We start from the raw sequence: 23,511 nt of genomic DNA, 5'->3' as shown, positions 1-23,511 counted from the left end.
CTGAAGTAGCCTCACATAGACATTTACTACAGCGATGGAAGGAGTTCTTTCATGAACCCAGCAATGTCTACAGCAGGGTTTAAGTTGTCTTATTTACATCACACAGCCCATGTAGTTAAGATGACCTCACTTTGTAGTATAGACCGGCCCCGAGTCTCTGTTTTCCCTTTGACTCCTGCACTCAGCTCACTTGACAGCTTCTCTATTTTTACTGCCCTGCCTGCATCTCTGACCTCATGCATGTCACCTCAGAGAAGCCTCCCCTGGGTCATATTAAGATGAGCCAGACTTTACATGCATCATGCAGAGCAATTACCCCGTTGATCAGGTATCAGAGGAGAGATGTCCTTGGAGAGGGAAAGGCTGATTGCTTTGGGATCATTATTTGTGCCATCTACACAGAAAACCCAGGACCTTTCCCAGCTCAGTCATTCCAAATCTTCTTCAATGGTGACAGGGGACATCCCATCTTCCCTGGTGAATGAGGTGTCTACTTTTCAGACTAGCAGGGAAAGAACACGTTCCAGGATAAATTGTGGCTCCAGCATTTCTCTTTAGTGAGTCATTAAATTTGAGAGGTGACTGAGAGAGTCGAACCCGAATCCCAGAGAAATCAGAGACCACCATTCCAAGCTAGAAATGTACCAGAGTTTTGGGTAAGCCTCATTGTCTGTGCTTCTGGGAGTTGTACGGCACATGTCAATAATGTATATTCCATGATTCTGGAAATGAGACATTCAGGTATCACTTGTTTGTCTCACATGTTGGCTAATAAGACGGATATATCTAAAGAGCATAAAAAAGACTTTTGTGAAAATGGTCAGTGTAACTAAGCACTTGGCTAACCTGGGAATATGAGGATGTCATTGATAACTCCATGGATGAGCAAACACAAGGTCGTCAATGCCCTTTGTTCACAATCCATAATGCTAGAAGGGTGTTAGAGAAATTGAGCTTGGAGAAGCTTTCAAATGTTGCCATTTGGCTGTTCAACCCTTTACATCCTCAGTGCATGAATTTTGCTATCCTGGCTCCTGTGATGGACAGAAAAAGTATAAAATCCCTGAAATGGACAACTAGGAATTAATAATCCAGTAATGGAAGTGTCTTCATAACTCCTGGTTGCCGATGTCTGGTTATGAGCTCAAATATCAGCATTTATTCCCCTTTTACATTTCGGTCCATGCTACTAGAGCTGTGGCCATTCTTCTTATTATTCAAAATAATTCTCTAAGCCTTTTCCCCCAATCCTTGCTTTTCTGCACCAGTGAGTTCTACACATTAACTGAGGATCTCACATTCAGGTAGATACAAAAAGTGCCTGATATAATATACATTAAATAGGGGGGGAAAATTAAGAGTGAGATTTACAAAAGTACTGAAAACTGAAAGGTGGCTGGGACTTTCAAAGGACTTTCATAAGGTTTGGTGCATCTAACCCCCAAGGCATTTTTGAAAATCCCACCTCATTTTCTTATGCTTTAACTGTTCTTTGTTGATTTTGGTTAGTGTTCCTTCCGCTTTGTTGTTAATACTAATTGTGTTGAGTATCTGGTCACCATTAACCTTTTTAGTGAAAAATGAAGCAAAGTAGGCATTAAACACTCCACCTTCCCCACCAAGTAGAAGACCTACACTTTCCTTTGTCTTGCTCCTAGTGTATTTTAAAAAAAACCTCTCTTCTTATTGCCTTTATGTCCTTCGCCAGGTGTAACTCATTTTCTGCCTTAGCCTTTCTGATTTTGTCCCTACGTGCTTGTGCTGTTTTTTATATTCCTCCTTAGTAATTTATCCGTGTGTCCACTTTTTGTAGGCTTCCTTTCTGATTTTCAGGTAATTAAAGAGCTCCCGATGGAGACATATTGGCCTGTTGCTCTTCTTCCTGTTTTTCCTTCGATCACAATAACTGGCAGTTGTGCCTTTAGTATTGTCTCCTTCTGAAACTTCCAACTCTCCTGAACTCCTTTAGCTCTTAGATTTTCTTCCCGGGGGAACTCACCTACCAGTCCTCTGAGTTCGTTAAAGTCTGGCTTTTGGATATCCGTCATCTTTATTCTGCGGCTCCCTCTCCTTCCTTTCCTTAGAATTAGGAAATCTAGCTTTTCACTATAATTTTCACCCAAATTGCCTTCCTCCTTCTGATTCACAAGCAATTCCTCCCTGAGAGGTTTGTGAGAATCAGATCTAAAATCGTTTTCCCCTGGTACTTTATTGACTTTCTGAAACAAAAATTTGTCCTCAACATGTTCTATGACCTTATTGGAAACGTTGTGTTTTGCCATATTACTTTTCCAACTGATGTCTGGGTAGTTAAAGTCTCCTATTAGTACCAGGTCTTGTGTTTTGAACAGTTGTGTTATTTGTTCTAGAAATGCCTCATCCACCTTCCATTCCTGCTTTGCTGGTCCATATGAGACTCTCACCATGATGACAACCTACAATGTGTTTCCTTTCCCATAGACACACCTGATGGCTAACACAGAAGGCAGAAATCAAACGTCCATCTCAGAATTCATCCTTCTGGGATTTGGAAATCTTCCAGAACTGCAGCTTCTTCTCTTTCTGCTGTTTCTAGCGATCTACATGGTGACTGTGGCTGGGAACATCCTCATTGTTGCACTGGTTGTGACTGATCAGCACCTTCACACCCCCATGTACTTCTTCCTGGGGAACTTGTCCTGCTTGGAAACCTGCTACAGCTCCACCATCCTGCCCAGGATGCTGGCCAGTCTCCTGACTGGGGACAGAACCATCTCAGTAAGAATCTGTATCATGCAATATTATTTCTTTAGTTTTTTGGCAGGTGTTGAGTGTTGCCTCTTGTCTGCGATGTCTTACGATCGGTATTTAGCGATATGCAAACCGCTGCATTATACAGCCCTCATGAATGGCAGGTTCTGCCTCCAGCTAGCAGCTGGGTCTTGGATAAATGGGCTTCTGGCTAGTAATATACTGACATCCTTGATGTCACAGTTATCTTTTTGTGGCCCCAATGAAGTTGACCATTTTTTTTGTGATTTTGCTCCAGTAAAAAAACTGTCCTGCGGTGACACCAGGCTGATGGATCTTTTGGCTTTCATTCTGGCTTCAATATTCACCCTGCCCCCATTTCTATTGACCCTGGCATCCTATGTTTGCATCATTGCCACCATCCTGAGAATCCCTTCCACCACCAGGAGGCAAAAGGCCTTTTCCACCTGCTCCTCCCACCTCATCGTGGTGACACTTTTCTATGGGACGCTGATGATTGTCTACATGCTCCCAGATACCGACACACTGAAGGTCCTTAACAAAGTGTTCTCCATCTTCTATACGATTGTGACTCCTATGGTTAACCCCCTCATCTACAGCCTGAGGAACAGAGAGGTCAAGGAGGCCCTGAAAAGAGCTGTCAATGCCTTTTTAATGTGTACAGGAATTGACACATTTCAAACTAAGGGCTTTTGTAGATAGGGAAAAGGCCCAGCATAGTTAGTGCAAATAACTTGGTGTGGAATGGTGGTGTCAGTTCAGAATAGGTAATGCACTCTAAATGCACACCCTAGCGATTGCATATTAACTTCCCGCTGAAAGCCCGTCTTGTATACAATCTATAATTGTTTCATCTTAGAGAGAAAATGGGGGAACCTCCCCCGACTTTCTTATATATTTTAATTCCCTCCCCTACTGAGTTTCTTTTTCTTTCTTTCTTTCTTTCTTTCTTTCTTTCTTTCTTTCTTTCTTTCTTTCTCAGAGGAGAAAAGTAATTTTCTTTAATGTGAAAATTTAAAATGGAGATGAAATAACACTTTCTACAACCCTGCCCTCCCTGCCTTTAAAACAAGAAGAATGAAGAAGTGAAAACTGAGGTAAAGTGTGTGAGTGGGAGTGGGAGAGGGGGTTAATTAGAAAAAAATGGAAAAATTAGAATGTGAGAGAAAAGGGAGGGAGGGAGGAATTTCCCCAAATTAAAACCAGTTACAAATATTCCTTGGAACAGTCAAAATGTCAGACAAAGTGAGAGCTGGTTGTTTTCTTTCCAAAAATGTTCACAGAAATTTTCACAGTTTTTAAGATTCTGGGGGCTTCTATTAAAGCTTTTGCAATGCAGGATGCAAAGATTAAGTGACTTGTGAGACTGTGTTGACAGAAAAACCACGGACAGAAAAAAACTCCAGGATCAATGTATCTTAAACAGCCAATGAAAACGGAATTTTAACTACTTTGACTAGCGCTGTCATCTTCAAATATTTTGATTGCGAATTTGATTAGCAATGAAAATAAAAGAATGCTAATGACATGAACGTGTGGCTTATTCTTGATTGATCTGGTCAAAAATGATGGGGGGAGGTTTGGGAGATTCGTTTTCTTCACATGTAGCTTTATTGGTTTTATGGTCCATTACCACAATCTGTAGCACACCCTGCTGCCCAACAGTGTCCTATGACTACAGAGATGCTCATTCCTGAGTTCATTTTAAATGGTCTCCTTCAACATGTGTTAACCCCTTAAGATGAATGGTTTGTCCCACTTTGTATTTAGCTGCAGCACTCTGGTTAAGTTCTCAAGACCTGAAGAAGAGCTCTGTGTAGCTCTAAAGCTTGTCTTTCTCCCCAGGGGAGTTGGTCTAATAAAATATATTACATCACCCATCTTGTCTATCTCCCCCCGCACCACCAAAAAAAGTGGCCTCCGGTATATATTGGCCATTAACTGCCAGTAGAGGATACCTGTTGGGAAGGGGAGATTTATTCTGCAAGAGAACCACTAGTTGGAAGAAATGTGTCAGGAATGTGCACTGGGCAGTTATTTCAGGAAATTAACCATTGAAAGGCAGCAGAGAATGAATAGCAAAGAGACACTACCTTGTAGTGGTCCATCATATCAGACAGGCACCTCTCAGATAGATAAACTGGTGTTTCATCATGATGGGAAACATTTCCCCCCAGAGACAGATTGAGTCTGTTTCAATAATTGCAATTACTTTTGAGGAAACAGAAGTCAAGTCACACCAGGCATGGTTAAGAACAAAGCTTCGGAGACACCAAATTGTCCATAATGGTGACAGGTTGAAGTGAGACGTGATTAAAAAGTTTTGGGACTCAAAAATTTTGGGAATTGGACAGTGAATATAAATCTCTGATGTACTTTTGCTGTCAGAAATAAGTGGATAGTTTTATTCTTCCCCCAAAACAATGGTATAATTCAGATCAATGTAGGACAGGAAATTTACTAATGAAAATATCAGATGTGGACAATACAGGGTGATGCACAATGCAGTGGTTACATAGACTATGGAAGACTGTTTACGTTAATTGGTGTGTCTGTACACACATATGTGCATGTGTGTCCATCTGCAGAAACCACTGTCCTCTTCTTCCTGGTCTTAGATCTTCTCAAGTTTGCTCTTTTCTACATCTTGGAGAGCATGTTCTCTTGAGCTCAAGTTAGAGCCAGTACTTCCAAATCTGGGATAGCCTTGGTGTCTGCCAACCAGGAAAGCCAGGTTTTCCAAAGGAACCTAAGGGAATTAAGCACCAAACCCCAGCTGGACATGGGTGCCTGATTCCTTTAGATTTCATCCAAAATTCATATGTGGTCAAGAATCAGTTCCAATGTTTGAGCCTCACCTATGTGGTGCCACCATGATGTTTAGGGGTTGAGACATGGGAATCAATTCAAACACTTCTTCATGGGTGTTTGATCTTCCCTCTGACCATGAACTCTTGGTCACACACAAGGTGTTTGTCTCAATATTCTTAGTTTTGGTGCGGGGTTGTGTGCAAGTGAAGGAAGAGGAAAGATCTGTTTTGTTTTTATGGAGAAAAGTTTGAGGAAGAAATCTCAGGCTTGGTTTACACTATAGAAGTAGGTCAATGCAAGGCAGCTTATATCTATCTAAGTATGGAAGTGTCTTCACTTAAATTTCACTCCCGCCAATGTAACTGTCCCACTACGCCAACTGAATAACTCCACCTCCAGGAGTGGCATAGAGTCAAGGTTGATATAATTAGGTTGACGCAGTGTCAGCATAGACACTGCGTTGCTCATGTCGACTGTTACTGGCTTTCAGGAGATGTCACACAATGCCCTGCACTGACAGTACAATCGATACAAGCCCTCGTGGTTCAGACATGCACTGCCAACACAAGGCACAAAGTGCAGACATGCACAAGGGATGTAATTACTGTGGCGGCTGTATGCCGATGTAAATTAGGTTGATGTAATTTTATAGTGTAGACGTGGCCTGAGAGCTTAGATGTTTTTAAGTGACCCATGTTTAATTTATTTTTGTAAACAGGCCAAAGGACTTCAAACACAACAGGACAAGAAAGCCCCCAGTTATAGAAGTCCTTTCCTGCCCAAAACTTCTCAGGATTTTCAGAAGTTCAATCAAAGAGATTGTTAACAAGTCCAATTGAGGTGGTAGGCTACCCTCATAAGGGGCACTGTGAATGATCAACTGGACTCAATCCTGAGATCCTTCCAACAATTTCCTTTATGTGCGTTTGGTAGAGGCAGGAGCAGCTGGGGAATGAGAATCCTGACACGCAGATGTGATCAAGCCAAGGGTGCCCAGTGAGTGATACCAGCATGTCTCATTTAGCAAGAGGCTGTTGCAATGGAATGGGATGTTGCTGCAGAAATTTGCGTCCCGTGAGTGAATGCAGCAGCGACGGAGATGAAGACATGCAGTGCGGAATGAGCGGTCTAACAAACACACCTGAGCTCTGCTCAGCACCCACTCACTGATGATGACACAAGTTGCAGCTAGTGTGTGGTGGCAAATCTTGGCTTTGTCATCAGTGAATCCCTGGCAGGGCCCAGTTAGCGGGCTTAGGTCACTGAGCTGCACTGGTGTGCAATGCATTGTTCTGCCTGCATTTTGCTGGGGTTACAGTCTGGGCTGCTCATTGGGAACCAGATCTCATGTCTAGGGCTGGCTGCAAGACCAGGCTCAGTTACCTGTTCTCAGGAGGCCTTTTCTGCTAGGTGAGAGACTTGCCTGGTTCTAAGATCCAGGACACCATTGTCTTGTTTTATTTTTGTGTAGTTCACTTCTGTACTGGGACCGCTGCCTCATTGGTGTAATTTCCTTCATTCAAAAATGTGTTTGTTTCGGGATTTTTTTCACCTCATTAAAAAAATGGTTTTGTTGAAACAAAAATTTGTTTGGTTTTAAAATATCCTTTTTTTAAATGAAAAAAGTAGAAGTGGAAAATTTGGACTTTATGACAAAAAAACCCACCCTCCATTCACCTCTATGGGACAGGTTTCCTCGCTTGACAACATCTGTGCCATGGGATTCCTTCTTCCTGAGCTACTGTGGTGCATCATGGAAATCCTATGGCTGCAGTGCTTCATGGGGGATGTAGTCTGGCTAGGGAGTCCAGCCCATAAAGGAGAATATGATCATGATCCAACTGAAGTACAGCTCCCATTAGATGCTGAGGCTGCATTTCAGAGCAGAGACCTGAAAGTTTTCAGTTTTCAGACAAAAAATGTTGGGGTGTTTGTTTTCCCCAGATAGCAGACATTTTTTTGCCAAATGATTCCTTTGGTTGAAAACCAAATTATCCATGGAAAAACAGATTGGACAGGAATTTTTCAATCAGTTTTACTTGTGATTGCAGCATAGACAGAAATTAATCAGAAGGTTTAGTGCTCCATTATCTGCCCTCAGCAAGAATAACCATGGGAAGTCATTGGTCCCCTCCCTCATTCATGCACAAAGAAGAGACTGGGGATTGTGCAAACAAAACTCACTAGTTTCTTCTCTTGCTGATAATGAGACTGGAGCCATGGACATTGGAGAATGGATTTTCCTGTCACCCACAAAAGGGGTTCCTGCAGAGGAGGTTGAAGCACATTGACCAGGAGCAGGGACTGGAGGAACTGTATCTAGCCACAAACTCTGCTTCTATGTGTTCTTTTGAAAAACAGATAACTTCAGGTGGAGTTTTCAAATGAGCCTATAAGGGGTTTAGGCACCCAACTCCCACAGTATTTCAATTCCTGGTGTAACTCCCTGGAATCCAGTGGACTCACACCAGATGAATTTGGCCCAGTCTCAAGTGGTTTTCTACTGAATTCCTGCAATGCCAACTGGGGATAATCACAGCTCTGCATTCCCAGTGGACAGTGTGAATTCTCCACGTGTCCCGGGTGCTCCACTTCCTATTGACAACTGAATCCCCGGGTTGACATTACAGCCTTGCCACACTCTGCAGGATTTAAACATGGGCACACGGAATGCTTGACAAGGTGTCCTGGGGAACGATGACATGTCCTGACATAAACCTCTGCTGGGCAGCGGAGGAGAAGAGGAGTGAAATGTTGAAAAGTGCCTAACGGCCAAGTGTTAAAGGCATTTAGACACCTAAATATTCAGATAGGTGCCTAGCAGGGTCCTCAAATATGCCTAACTCCCATTGATTTCATGATTTCCACCCACTGTCACTAATGATCACCAACCGGCTGATTGGTCCTTCTGAAGGACCAATAAGTTGGCTCTGATCTGCGAAGCCCATCTGAATGGTGCAAAGGGAAGTCCAGTCTCCAGGTCCCATTCCCGTTCTGCACCTCCACAGAGATTGCACCAACCATAACCTGTTAGGTAGCATAGCCAATCATAAAGCACACACCAATTTGAAACAGCTGCACCACTGGCTCATGACCTTTAGATATATTTTCTTCTTGGTAGACCATGTAAAATCTGCTGGCTAACAATTCTTTATTGTCTTTCTTAGACGAACATTGCAAAGCTTCAACTAACAATTAATTATGGTAACACCTTATCTGATTAACCTTCCATTAGAAACACTCACATATGTAGCCACAGAGAGTGCTTCAAGACGAGATTTAAAGTTGGGAATTAAAAACTGTAAATGACAAACAGAATTAATACAACTAATGGCATTAGTACAAGAAAAACCTAAATCCTACCTCTAATCACACGAGTCACTGATACTGCAGGCCTGCCATCATGAACTAGATCATCCAGCTAGTTGTTCCTCGGACTGGGCCATACTGGTACTGATTTGGATAATGTGAATGTCCTTTCTATTTAGTAACTTCTTAAGGTTTGGAGTTAAAGGAATTATGTGGACCCTGAACTTGGGTGATTCTTATTTATAGGACATCAGGGTGTAAGTCGATGCTCATTTCCAGCATTTTCTAAAACCATTTGGAACCCGGTCTACACTGCAGAGTTAGGCCGAGACAAGGCAGCTCACGTCGACCTCTCTACATCAGTGTCTACACTAAAACTTCGCTCCCGCTGATGTAAGTCGCCCATTATGCCAACTTAATGACTTCACCTCCACCGAGGTGTAGAGTCAAGGTTGATGTACTTAGGTTGGTGCAGTGTCAGTGTAGAGCCAGAACATCCGATTTGAGCTGCCCAGAAAACAGGGGTGGGGAGAGAAACAGATTTTCATTGAAAAACTGAACCCCCCCAAACTAATATGTATGTATATGAATGTATATTCAGTTTTGGCAAATGAAAACCAAAATGTTCCACTTAAATCCAGAAAAAATATCCATTTACTGGTGCCAGTTTTATGCTTCAGCAAAAAAGAATATCGCTGTTTTGGACAAAAACTTATTTTTGTGACTGTCAGTTTCCTCTTAGTTAAAAAAGCCAATTTGTGTCCAATAAAAATATTGGCAGCATTTTCTTATCTGCTTTAACCTCACCACAATCCAAGACTCAGGTGGTGTAATTAACACCAAGAATTGCTAAGGCCAGAAAGACCATTATATTTAAGCACAGTATATAGTATGTTAAAGCCAATTGGTGTCCCGGGATTATTTTTACAATAAAAGAACAACCTCATATTTCTAGAGAGGGCTTTTTTTTTCACTCCTGCTTTGATTCCTTGGGATACTTGGCACGTCAGAGAAGAATCTTCTCTTGTTTGCTCTCTATCTTCACGCTGACAGCCCCTGGTTCATGTGAAGTGCCTGGGCGTTTATTGTATGAAATACTTCTGGCCCCAGATTGATGTTCACTCAGGTTTGTTCTTAAACTGATTCAGGGCTATATTCAGTGCTGTAGCTAAAGAAATTTGATTCCTATTTTCTGGTCCACAATTGCAATTTATCATCTCCAATAAGCAAGTATGAGCATGTGAACACGCGCACACACACACACACACACACACACACACACACACACACATGCAGTCTAGTCCACATACAAACTGCTACTGAAATAATAAATCAGTTGGAATTCACACCTATAGTTATTTTTAGAGCTAGTTGAAACTTTTTGTTTAACAAAACCGTCTTCTGTCAGGAAACGCTGCTTTGAGAAAATGAAATGTTTTATGGGAATGGGCCAATTTTTACAAAATGTTAGATGAGAAATTTGGAAGCAATTTGTTTCAGCTTTCTTGTTTTGTTTTATTGTCAAAATGTTTCATTTCAACTTCCCTTTCCTTTCCTTTTGTAATTATCTATGAAGATAACTTTGGGTTAAATTGATATTTCAGTAATAAAATAATTTCTATGTTTAGAATTTCATTTGGTTGAATAGTTGCTGATGGTCTTGAAATTTCAACTAGTATCCCGTTTAACTGGCAAGTGGATAACCACTTACAAGCATCTTCCATGACTTTTCAAAGATACTTGCTAATGGCTCAGGTATCTCCTCAGTCAGCTTCTTGAGTATTCTAGGATGCATTTCATCAGGCCCTGGTGACTTGAAGACATCTAATTTGTCTAAGTAATTTTTAACTTTTTAACTTGTTCTTTCCCTATTTTAGCCTCTTCTGATCCTACCTCATTTTCACTGGGATTCACTATGTTAGATGTCCAATCGCCACCAACCTTCTTGGTGAAAACTGAAATAAAGAAGCCATTAAGCACCTCTGACATTTCCACATTTTCTGTTATTGTTTTCCCCCTTTCATTGAGTAAAGGTCGTACCCTGTCCTTGGTCTTCTTCTTGCTTCTTATGTATTTGTAGAATGTTTTCTTGTTACGCTTTATGTCTCTAGCTAGTCTGATCTCGTTTGTGCCTTGGCCTTTCTAATTTTGTCCCTACATTCTTGTGTTATTTGTTTATATGAATCCTTTGTAATCTGACCGAGTTTCCACTTTTTGTAGGACTCTTTTTTTTTAGATCGTTGAAGATCTCCTGGTTAAACCAAGGTGGTCTCTTGCCATATTTTCTATCTTTCCTATGCGTGGGATAGTTTCCTCTAGTGCCCTTAATAATGTCTCTTTGAAAAACTGCCAACTGTCTTCAATTGTTTTTCCCCTTAGACTTGCTTCCCATGGGATCTTACCTACCAACTCCCTGCGTTTGCTAATGTCTGTCCTCTTGAAATCCATTGTCTTTATTGTGCTGTTCTCCCTCCTACCATTCCTTAGAATCATGAACTCTATCATTTCATGATCACTTTCACCCAAGCTGCCTTCAGCTTTCAAATTCTTAACCAGTTCCTCCCTATTTGTCAAAATCAAATCTAGAACACCCTGTCTCATAGTAGCTTTCTCCACCTTCTCGAATAAAAAATTGTCTCCAATACATTCCAAGAACTTGTTGGATAATCTGTGCCTTGCTGTGTTGTTTTCCCAAAAGATGTCTGAGTAGCTGATGTTCCCCATCACCACCCAGTCCTGTGCTTTGGATGATTTTGTTAGTTGTTTAAAAAAAACCTCATCCACCTCTTCTTCTTGGTTTGGTGGTCTGTAGTAGACCCCTACCATGACCTCACCCTTGTTTTTTACCCCTTTTATCCTTACCCAGAGATTTTCAACAAGTCTGTCTCCTATTTCCATCTCAACCTCAGTCCAAATATATACATTTTTAATATAGAAGGCAAAAATTGGCATTTTAAAATATATTTCATTTTGGCTTACATTTGAGGATGGATAACATTTCAGATTTGAATGCAGCTGTCCAGAAAATAAAAGAAAGAAAAAAGAATTTATATTATCAGGATATATTCTTCCATTAGATATGTTCACTTTATTAAAGTTACATCACATTTTATATTTACAAGAAAGCAGATGTGTAAAAATGTGAACTCTACATGAAGGAATTGCTTTGTATATGACATTTCCCTCAAGAGAATATTTTTTCCTCCACTCCTTAAACTATACATAATGGAGTTCAACATGAAAATTAAGCTATATCTTGAGGAATATGAAATGTATCTTACTGAACATGTCTGAAGGAATTGTTTCAGGATGTTAATCATTTTATTGCTGAAATCTTTTGACCAAAATAAGGACATTTTTCACAGAAAGCAGAAATCCCATCCCACTCCCCCCAAAATGTGTTTAATTGAAAACCCAATTTTCCATCAAAAACAGCTACCCGACACTGGTACACAGCAGGGATGAATGCAACCTTGCTTGTCTGTGACAGAGCCCTGTACTCAACTTGTGTCATTTGCAGTGGGTGTCTGTGGACCGTGATGCTAGGAAAGTGCCTAGAAAGAATTCCCGAGAACACTGTCTTGGGAAGGGCAAAGCCAGAGTTAGACTCTTAGGAAAAAGGATTCAATCCAGATTCTGTGGTAGTCATCTCCTAAATGCACTCATTCTATGGCAGGGCAATTTAGGGATGGGGACAGTCACATTGTTCCAAACTGTGCATGAAAAGATGGTGGAGATGGTTTTATTCCATGCCTAGGATTTCAGTATTGCTGTTGGGTTTAGGCTGTCATGCATTGTTCTGTGATTATGATTTTATCTAAGAGAATCTCATTACTGTATTCAATTTGAAGACCTGCTCTGGTTTCTCCACGGCCCTTATGCCATGGCCCCAAAATAAGAGATCATGGAGTCCCTGAGAAAAGCTCTCAGTAAATTTATGGCTTTCAAAAGCATTCCAGTGATCCAAGCTAAGTTAGATAGGCCAAAACAAAATGGATCCAAGAGCCACAGTTTGGGTTGCCCCTGTCCATGGCCTTTTAACTCATCCCAGGTGGGAAGGAGTGACTAACTGGTACAGAACAATTTCTTTAATAAATAAAATCTTTCTCTGTTTGCGCATTGTCCCTGGGCAAAAGTTGGTCAGAAATGAAAAAAAGAAAAAAAAACCCTAGCTGAATTTAAAAAGTGTTATTTCAAAGTTGTTCTCATTTGGAGGAGTTGGGATCTGAGCCATTTTTCAAGGGTCTAAGTTTTTTCACAGAGTATTTTTAAAAATATTTTATGAAAAACACATGGAAGGCAGTTACTGAATTTTGCAAATATGGAACATGTTGATTTTAATTTTTTTAAAAATCTATTTACTGCTGTTGGGTGAATTAATAATTTCACTTACCAAGTCTGTATTGAACAGAACACAAAATGCCATATAATTTTTCTCCCAAATTAAAAATTTCTACAGTGTGGCTATACTTTTTGCCAATGTTCAGTTTGGGTGAAAAATAATCATTTTTCTATGAAATATTTTTTGTTCCGAAACGGTTGATCAGCTGAGGAGGACTGTCAGGTTTATTCACCAAGAATATTATTTGTACATTCCATGGGCTAACATTCATTTTCAGGCTATGTGACATCCAGAACTTGAGTTGTTTTCATTGGGTGCACAAACCACATGGCATAATTCTCTTTCCTGATTGGCTGAGTGTAGGTGTTGGCCTACACTTACTGCTGGGTGTGCTCAGTGTTCTGAACGCTGTGCAGATTTGCACTGAGTTTGCTGTTTGTGGAACATCCTTGATGAAAAACCTGCAAAGAGACATTCAAGGAAAGGAAACATCTATGGAAGTGAACTCACACGAAGGACTTTGGCAGGAGCCCTGTGAAGGGGCTGTGAGTAGTTGCACAGTCCAAGGACAATTTTGTTCTTAGGTTCTTCGTTTGCTCTGAAGAAGAAGCATGAACCAGTTCTATAGCTTAGGTGCCTAACTGCCACTCTAGGCTCCTAAATCCCAGAATCAGATATCACCGCGATTCACAACCTCCTCACTCAGCTGCCTCCGAAGCCTGTAGGTGCCTAAACTCGCTTGGAGTCAGTGCCTACATTTTTGCAGTAAAAGTTCCCTCGGTACGGGTGTTTCGGTCTCTGAGCTCACATGCTGCTGCTCTACTCTGGGCACCCAGACGCCTAAGCCCGAGCGCGATGCACGAAGTAGGGGGAGAAAGATGTTCCTCCGCCTGAGTCCCCTGCAGGCCTGGTCTGAGAAAGAAGCTCAGAACATGCAGATGGGGGCCTGTAGGTGAACTCGCACAAAATGAGGATGTGGAGCCCCCGCCTCACTTTTAGCCGAATGGGTACAGGGTGCACCTGGGATGTGGGGGACCCCTGGCTGAAAAAGTCATCCATCAGCTGATGGAGAGAAAGGATTTGTCATGTCTCAGGTGGGTGCCCTCATCGTTGGGCTATAGGCTATTCCAATGCAAGGCCCCCTCAGTCTGATTATGGAATTTAAGCTTTTAAATTAGGGGTTAGCACCTAAATCCCTTTGTGAATCTAGCTCCTGCTGGGATTCAGAAAAGCATTTAAGCAGGGTAGGCACCTAAATACCGCTGAACACCCAGCACACAGAGACAAATTGAAGCTGGGTCTCCCACACCTGGTGCTTTAACCACTGTACCATCCTTCCACCCAGCTGTTAAAGGGCAAATTCAAATCTTTTTAGTTTGTATCATCTCTGGGGGCAGGGATGGTGTAAAACTCTAAGCAGAACGAGGCCCCAGTTCCGGCTGCAACTTTGGTTCCCTACCACAAGAATAAAGAAAAACAACAACAATTCATTCCAAATGAATCTTTATTCAGGATGTGAATTTAATTTAATTTTTGAGGAAAGGGTTCTGGGAAATGGTTTATGTTATTTATCCTGATCTATTAATAAATGGATGAATCTGGGTATCAGTTCAGTTACATTGTGTGTGTGTGTGTGTGTGTGTATATATATATATATATATAAATTGGGCATCAAGATCCTTGCCACAGCTTGGAAACCATCGCGAGAATGTAAATTATGAGCCAGATCCTCAGTTGTTGTAATTCGGTATCATTATGCTTATTTCAGCATAGCGATGCCGATTTATACCAGTAGGAGATCTGGGTCATCAATTGAAATGGAGCTATGCTGGGAATGTAGCACCTCAATGCTATCCAAAGAGCACATTTTGGGGAGTATACATCGTACTGTTCATGCAAACAGAAGCAGCTGAATCCTTGCTTTAGGTGCTGAACTCAACCGTAAGGGCTTGTCCATACTGGGACATACTATGGGATTGTCAGAAGTGCCTAGATGTCTAACTGCCTTTGAAATTAATAGACATTAGGCTCCGTGGTGGTTTGGAAAACCCCCACTAGGTGTTTCATCTCCATCCTTAGGCACCTAAATACTTTTAAAAATCTGTCCTGTAACCATCCCTTGGAGCATGTCCTGGTGGACAGCAAACCCCAGGTTACTGTGGTCCATGGAGGGCACCAGCTAGGATACAGCTTCTGATGGCAAATGCAGCACATGGAGAAATAGGTACGGGGCAGATCTAGACCAATAACTCATGCACAAGGAGGCCATGCTATGGATGCAGTTGGGAGTACAACATGGGATTTCCTTGGCTGCTAAATCTGGTGGGGCCTGGACCGCATCTGCAGCTTGTACAAACTTGCACATCTCCACTGATTTAGACGGAGTTATGCCAGTTTGCACCATCTGAATGTGACCCAATGTTTTTCATTTTAAAACTTCCCTTTTTTTCTCTACTTCCTTAGAAAATCCATCAGTCTAGCAGCCATTGTCCTCAGGGCGTCATTCACATCCTTGTTCCTCAAGGAGTAGATCAGGGGGTTGAGCAATGGGGTGACCAGGCTGTAGAGAAGGGAGAATGTTTTGTTTAGGTTGACAGCAGAATTGGCTGTCGGCACCACATAGACAATGGCCAGTGCCCCATAGAAAGTGCTGACCACAGTAAGGTGAGAGGTACAGGTGGAGAAGGCCTTCCGCCTCCCAATGCTGGAAGGGTTTTTTACTATCGCTGTTATGATGAATGCGTAGGATATGAGGGTTAGCAGGAAGGGGATCAGGGTGGCTGTAGCGGAGAGCAAGAATGCTGCTAAGGTGATCAGGTGGGTGTCACTGCACGACAGCTTGACCAGGGGCATGAAGTCACAGAAGAAATGGTCAATTTCATTAGGGCCACAGAAATGTAGTCTGTAAATCCAGGCCATTATCACCGGGTTGAAGAGGAAGCCACCCAGCCAAGAGCAAGAAGCCAGCTCGACGCACACTCTTGCATTCATGACGGCCGTGTAACGCAGCGGGTTGCATATTGCCAAGTAGCGATCATAGGCCATCACCGTTAGCAGGAAGCTTTCGGTGGCTGCCTGGGAGCCAAAGATATAAAGCTGCGTGACACAGCCACTGAAGGAGATCGCCACACCCTTCTCAGCCAGGAAACCTTGCAGCATTTTGGGGACGATGTTGGATGTGTACCAGATCTCCAAGAAGGACAAGTTACCCAGGAAGAAATACATGGGGGTGTGAAGGCCTCGGTCAACCAGAACGGTGACAATGATCAGGGTGTTCCCAGCCATGGTGGTGAGGTACATTAGCAGAACCAGCACAAAGGGAGCGATCTGGAATGGGTAGAAGATCCTGAACCCTCGGAGGATGAATTCTGTAACGTTGCTTTGGTTTCCTCTCTCAACATCTGCCATGTGCGCAGTGTCTAGAGAAAGCACAGTGCACCAGTCAAGCACAGACAGACAATAAACCAGAACAATTCAGGGACTAGACCCAGCTTTTAAAGCTCAATAAATATCTTTTATCCCTACGGTTGAAAACACCCTTTGCTGAAAGATGGTTGACCACTCACAAAGAAGAGAAAGAACGGGAAGGTCTTACTGCCTGCATTAGATTACTCCTGTACCTATTCAAGGAAAGATGGGTCAAACTGAATGAACTGATAGGACCAACCGCTCATGGAACTCTCACAGAAACAATGGATGAGATTCAAAATCTGCCGTCGGGATTTGGATGCCAAATTTCCATTAATTGTAATGGGAATTGAGCATCCAAGTCTATCAGGGGGCTTTGAATATTCTTCCTATATGTTTACCTGTTGTTGGCATATGGAGGTTTGGCATGCAACTCCAATTACACTACAAAAATCCCAGCTGTTACTCATTGAGTATTAAGATCTGCATCTCAGTTCTGCTGGTTCCCCAGACCTTTTCATTAGTTGCCACCCACTCTTTTAATAGTTATCTAAGAATAGAATTCGAACAGTCAATGTTACTCCTTGTCTTAAATAAAAAAAGTGGGGGTCAGATTTCCAAAGGCACCTAAAGATGCAGATCGTTGCCTAGTGGGATTGACAACAGTATATAAGCAGTTTGAGTCCCTAACTCCCATTGGAATCAATGAAAGGTGCCTAGGCACTTTAGAAAATCTCAATCAGCACCTATCTGAATCGCTAGGAGCCTAAAAACATTAAAAGATCTGCCCCAGTAACTAAATTAGCTCAGCTCTGAAAATCGATGATCACTTGATGATTCCCTGTTCTGTTAATTCCTTCTGGGGCACCTGGCATTGGCCACTGTTGGAAGACAGGATACTGGGCTAGATGGACCATTATGTCTGACCCAGTATGGCCGTTCTTATGTTCTAAAGCAGTGGTTCTCAAACTTTAGCAACCCGAGGAACCCCATTTTGATTTAAAAAAATTCGGAGACCTCCTGCCCCTCCCCTTCTCTGAGCCCTCACCCCCACTCACTCCATCCCCCCTCTCTTTGTTGCTCACTTTTCCCCACTCTCATTCACTTTCACCAGGCTGGGGCAGGAGTTTGGGGTGTAGGGGGATGAGGGCTCTGGCTGGGAGTGTGGGCTCTGGGCTGGGGCCAGGGATGATGGATCTGGGGTGCAGGAGGGGGCTCCAGACTTGGGCAGGGAGTTGTGTGTTGGGGGGGTGAGGGCTCCAGCTGGGGGTGCGGGCTCTGGCCTGGGGCCAGGAATGAGGTGTTTGGGTTGCAGGAGGGGGCTCCTGGCTGGGGTGGTTGGGGGGTGCAGATTCTGGGAGGGATTTTAGGTGCAGGAGGGAACTCTTGGCTGGGGCAGGGGGTTGAGGTACGGGGGGTGGGGTGAGGAGTGCAAGGTCCCAATGGTGCTTACCACGGCTCCTGTAAGTGGCCACTAGGACCCTGCAACTCCTAGGCACAGGAGTGGCCAGTGAGGCTCTGTCTGCTGCCCTCACTCCTGCAGGCGCTGCCCCCGCAGCTCCCATTGGTTGCAGATCCTGGTATGGACCCCAATTTGAGAAACACTGTTCTAAAGGAACTGTTTTAAAATGACCCCTTTTCACAGCAGAAATGAAGTGAGGAAGACGAGGATCTGTTTGTTCCATGCTGATGAGGTCTCACTAAATTGAAATTGTGATTCCTTTCAGCATTCAGAGCTGGAGCTAAAACAGCCTGTGGTCGCCAGACCACACGAGTTCAGGACAGAACTTTAAAGTCAGGAATGAACGTATCGGCCAAGGGAAAGAGGTGACACAGAGGGATTCCGAAGGGATTTCCTGTTGAGGTGTTAAGAACTGGACGGGGGGACGCTGAGAGAACATTTAATGAAAACCTTTAATCCCATCCCTAGTTTCCCATGTGCCTTAGTCCTGCCTTGTGTACAGGGGGCTGGACTAGACCTCTCGAGGTCCCTTCCAGTCCTACATGTCTATGATTGTATGAAAGCTTTGGGAAGAGGGGTAAAGGCTGAGAGGGGACATGATAACAATTTTCAAGTACATAAAAGGTTGTTACAAGGAGGAGGGAGACAAATTGTTCTCTTTAACCTCTGAGGACAGGACAAGCAGCAAGAAGGTTGGATACTAGGAAAAACTTCCTAACTGTCAGGGTAGTTAAGCACTGGAATAAATTGCCTAGGGAGATTGTGGAATCGCCGTCATTGGACGTTTTTAAGAGCAGGTTGGACAAACACCTGTCAGGGATGGTCCTGATAATACTTAATCCTGCTATGAGTGCAGGGGACTGGACTAGATGACCTCTCAAAGTCCTTTCCTGTCCTATGATTCTATGATTCTACATCCAAGAGCTACTCCAAATTCCATGGCTGAGGTTGGTGGGCTGCATCACACAGATTTGTGCTGGGACCCCATGATCTTCCAGTTTTGTACCACAGCTCCATTATGCTGTAACTGGGTCCACACACATTCACCCCAGCTCAGGGTCTTGTCCTATATTTAATACTGATTCTTCACCATTATTTTATGTCTTGGTAACTTATTTTGATTGGTACAAAAATGAACAGTCCTGGGCACCTCCAGCCAAATCTGTGCAATGGAGGATGTCGGATTAGACAATCCTCATCATCCTAGCTGGCCTTAAAATTGACAAACATATGACAACCAGAAGAGCAAATTATTTTAGCTCTTCGTTCCTCTTTCGTTGCTGCAGGTGCTCTTAGTTTGTGATACGGTTCTTTAAAATGAAATACAGAAATAAGCTAGTGGGGAAGTTGGAGAAATGAAGTTTTGGGTTTCAACAGAAGCAGAAGGGATTGAGGAGCCCAAATCAATGGGATTTGGATGCCAAGCTCTCTTCATTTCCTTTTAAAACCCCTCCCCAACACTCCCATCAAACATACCTCTATCAACACTTTCCTCTGCTGTGGAGCAGTGTACAACTCTGGTGGAGGGATGATGTAGATTCTAAACAGGAGAAACAATAGAGAGGTGGACCAGAGAAGATTGCAGTTGACATCTGTGTTGAACTCAGGTGTCTAGAGAGAGGGTGAAATATTCAAAAAGCAACTAATGGCCAGATTTTCAAAGGTCTTTAGGTCTCTACAGATGTAGATAGGCACCTTGGAAATAATAGCCATTATCAATTATTTTTTGCACTCTCATTGTGCAAGAATTAATGATGAGACAAGGTGCAAGGCAGAGGAGAATCAGGGCCCTTATAGCTAGTCAATAGATCAAATGGAAATTACTGTCAAACTGCAAGGAGGTGCTCACAGGGCTGAAGGAATCTGTTTTATTTAATGTTATCCCAAGATTGACAGATTTCTGCCCATCCTCCCGCAGCAACTTGAATCAACAAGTACAGGAGATGGACATTCTGTCATTAATCAATATTTGGACTCTCTCCTGTTCCCACTGATGTTCGTTACAAAACTCCTGTTGACTCAACATGAGCAGGACCAGACTGTTTTTTCTCTAGAAAATATAGTTTAAGAGAAAGTGTTCTGGACCAGATTTTGATCTCAAGCTAATGTAGCCGCACAGATATTGAAAGGTGTGGTATGATAGATAGATAGATAGATAGATAGATAGATAGATAGATAGATAGATAGATAGATAGATAGGAGAGGTGTATCCTTAGCTGGTATAAATCAGTGTAGTTCTTGTGAAGTCACTGGAATTATGCAGACCTACACTAGATCAAGCCACAGGAGTAAGTCCTTTGAAGTCATTGTTGTTATAATAATTACTATAACAGTTGGAATACACTAATATATAATAATATATACACTTTCTTCTTCTTCTAAGAAGAATATTCCTCTCTATGTGTTAGGCACTTTCCAAACACTTAAGAAGGACAATCCCTGCTATGAGGAACTCACAATTTGAGGACAGACAAGTAGACAGAAGTCAGGCGAAGGGGAATAACCAGAGGCTACATATATACGATTTAAAGTCCTGTATGTAGATAAATCAGCAAGATTCAGCATACACAGAGTGGCAGGACTGGGTGTTTAAGAGGGAGTCACATGTGGTGAGGGTCGGAAGAGCTCAGAGAGGCTGGACTATGAAGAGGTGGCTGCATGGAAGACGGCACAGAGGTGAATGGGTGAGAATCTGACAAGAGGATGGGTAAGTGCATTGGTGAAGGGGCGGGAGGTTTGACAAAGAACAGATCATGAAGGAGGGACAAAGCTATGTAGAGCAATGAAGGCAGTGACACAAAGATTCAATATGATACAATATTGGTTGGAAAGACAACGGAAGGATTCCAAGGGGAATTACATGATCAAAGTGATGGGCAAGAAAGAGGAGTTTAGGGTCTGCTTTTTGTATGGAATGACGGGGGTCACAGTGTGTGTCTGGGAGTCAGAGTCAAAGGTGTTGCAGTGACCAAGGATGAGATGATAGTAACGTAAAACTGGTGAAATTAAGATCAGAATTAGAGTCTATTATAATTCAGGAAATAATCTACGCACTCATATTTTGCATTGGTTCCTCAGTTAGACAATTTTAGGTCAGATGGAGTTAATCCACCTTGACATTGGTCTATAACTGGGCAACCAAAAAGCAAGGAAACCAACATTATAGGCCACTTTGGAAAATGGCAAAATTTTGGAACAGTCAATTTTGCAGTAATTTTCTTCTTGCCTCTCCCACATGGTGAGATATAATATAAATAGCATGCACTTACCAGGCAGATTTCAGGGTCTTGGCATCACTGGGTCTCATTTTATTCAAAACAGAAAAAAAAAGAAAAAGAAAAAGAAAAAAAAAAAGAAACCAATTCAGGTATGAATACCAGTAGCCAGCCTTTTAATGAGATCTAATTTCATTGAACAAATGGATCTGATTGAAATCAGTGCTAGTTCCAGCTTCTAGAACCAGCCCTGTTGTAGGCTATTGTTACCAAACCTACTATCTGTGGGAGAGATAAAAGTCTAACACTCTGGTGTGCAGATGTATTCTGTTTCAACAATGTATGAGGTTTGCAAGGTATGCTCTTTATATCTGAAATCAAGGCAATTGAGGACAGAGTGCCTAAAATTGCTCAGAGCGCTGGATCTCCAATGAGCTCATTAAATGATCTTCATGTTTCATGGGAGCTGGAGAGAATTGTTCCTAGATGTATTGACGTCAAATGTTTTTTAGGAGCTCACATGTTCTCTCTCTCTGTTTTCTGAGCCTTCTGCATGCATAGAGATAGCACTAGGTTTAACTTGAATTGTTGTTTTTAAACAGATGCCTTTTCAACACACAAATGTGCACCATTTCCATTAAACCAGTTGTCAGACTGGTGCAAATTCCAGTGTGGACACACTTATTGCAGGCTGTGAATGGCTCATTCATAAATTCATAGCTTTTAAGGGGAGAAGGGCCCATTATCAAATAAAAAATCTGACTTCCTGCAGAACACAGGGCCAAGATCTTCTCCCACTGATTGTTCAATCAATCTGTACATTTTGTTTGAGCAAGAGTGTATCTTTAAGAAAGATATTCACTCTTGATTTAAAGACTCGAAGTGAGGGCGAATTCACCACGTCTCTAGATACATTATTCCAATAATGAATTATGGTCATTGTTAAAAATGTGCCTTATTTAAGAACATAAGAATGGCCATAAAGGGTCAGGCCAATGATCATATAGCCAAGTATCCTGTCTAGAGCTAAATGCTTCAGGGAGAAGGGACAGAACAGGGCAATTATTGAGTGATCCATCCCTTGTCATCCAGTCCCAGCATCTGTCCATCAGGGGCTTAGCCATCTTGGCTAACAGCCATTGATGGACCTTTAAGATGGTGATGGTGGAGGAGGCTGCCTCTATTAGCACTGCCGTGGCTGGAGATTCCCCCTCCATCAGAAAATTCTCCAGGGATCATAGAATCACAGTGTCATAGAATATCAGGGTTGGACGAGACCTCAGGAGGTCATCTAGTCTAACCCCCTGCTCAAAGCTGGACCAACCCCAACTAAATCATCTCAGCCAGGGCTTTGTCAAGCCAGGCCTTGAAAACCTCTAAGGCTGGAGATTCCATCACCTCCCTAGGTAACCCATTCCAGTGCTTCACCACCCTCCTAGTGAAATAGTGTTTCCTAATATCCAACCTAAACCTCCCCCACATCAACTTGAGAGCATTGCTCCTTGTTCTGTCATCTGCCACTACTGAGAGCAGCCGAGCTCCATCCTCTTTGGAACCCCCCATTCTGGGAGTTGAAGGCTGCTATCAAATCCCCCCTCACTCTTCTCTTCTGCAGACTAAATACGCCCAGTTCCCTCAGCCTCTCCTCATAAGTCTCTCGTCATAAGTCATGTGCCCCAGCCTGCTAATCAATTTTGTTGCCCTCTGCTGGACTCTCTCCAATTTGTCCACATTATTTCTGTACTTGGGCGGGGGGAGGGGTAAAGTGGGGAAGACTGGATGCAGTACTCCAGATGTGGCCTCACCAGCGCCGAATAGAGGGGAATAATCACTTCCCTGATCTGCTGGCAATGCTCCTACTAATGCAGCCCAATATGCCGTTGGCCTTCTTGGCAACAAGGGCACACTGCTGACTCATATCCAGCTTCTCATCCACTGTAATCCCCAGGTCCTTTTCTGCAGAACTGCTGCCTAGCCACTCAGTCCCCAGCCTATAGCAGTGCATGGGATTCCTCCTTCCTAAGTCCTACTCTAATCCTTTGTTTACTCCAGCTCTCTTGCCGTGTTCTGCTAGACAGGAAGCTTTTTTTTATGATCTATTGCACTCTGTCACCCTCTAGTTGAAGCTATAGGTTAATATCGGTCGTTTCCCATTTCAACCTTTTCTTCACTTGTTTTGCTATATTTAGGTTTGGAAGGATTAGATTTTTATT

The 23,511-nt window shown here is 42.7% G+C and overlaps 2 protein-coding genes across 2 annotated transcripts; one reads left to right on the top strand and one right to left on the bottom strand.

Annotated features, from left to right (window-relative positions):
• The first annotated feature begins 2,469 nt into the window (after positions 1-2,469).
• Positions 2,470-3,453, top strand: LOC120380039 (olfactory receptor 10A7-like). The gene has a single exon (XM_039497543.1). The coding sequence runs from the start codon at positions 2,470-2,472 to the stop codon at positions 3,451-3,453; it is 984 nt and encodes a 327-aa protein (XP_039353477.1).
• Positions 3,454-15,664: 12,211 nt separating this feature from the next.
• LOC120380038 (olfactory receptor 11A1-like) lies at positions 15,665-16,621 on the bottom strand. Its single transcript, XM_039497542.1, has one exon. The coding sequence runs from the start codon at positions 16,619-16,621 to the stop codon at positions 15,665-15,667; it is 957 nt and encodes a 318-aa protein (XP_039353476.1).
• Between the last annotated feature and the right edge of the window lie 6,890 nt (positions 16,622-23,511).

Source organism: Mauremys reevesii, linkage group 13, assembly GCF_016161935.1.
Source record: "Mauremys reevesii isolate NIE-2019 linkage group 13, ASM1616193v1, whole genome shotgun sequence".
In the NCBI taxonomy this organism is placed as follows: domain Eukaryota; kingdom Metazoa; phylum Chordata; order Testudines; family Geoemydidae; genus Mauremys; species Mauremys reevesii.
Note: the sequence above shows the minus strand (reverse complement) of the source record. Positions and strands in the feature narration are given on the sequence as shown.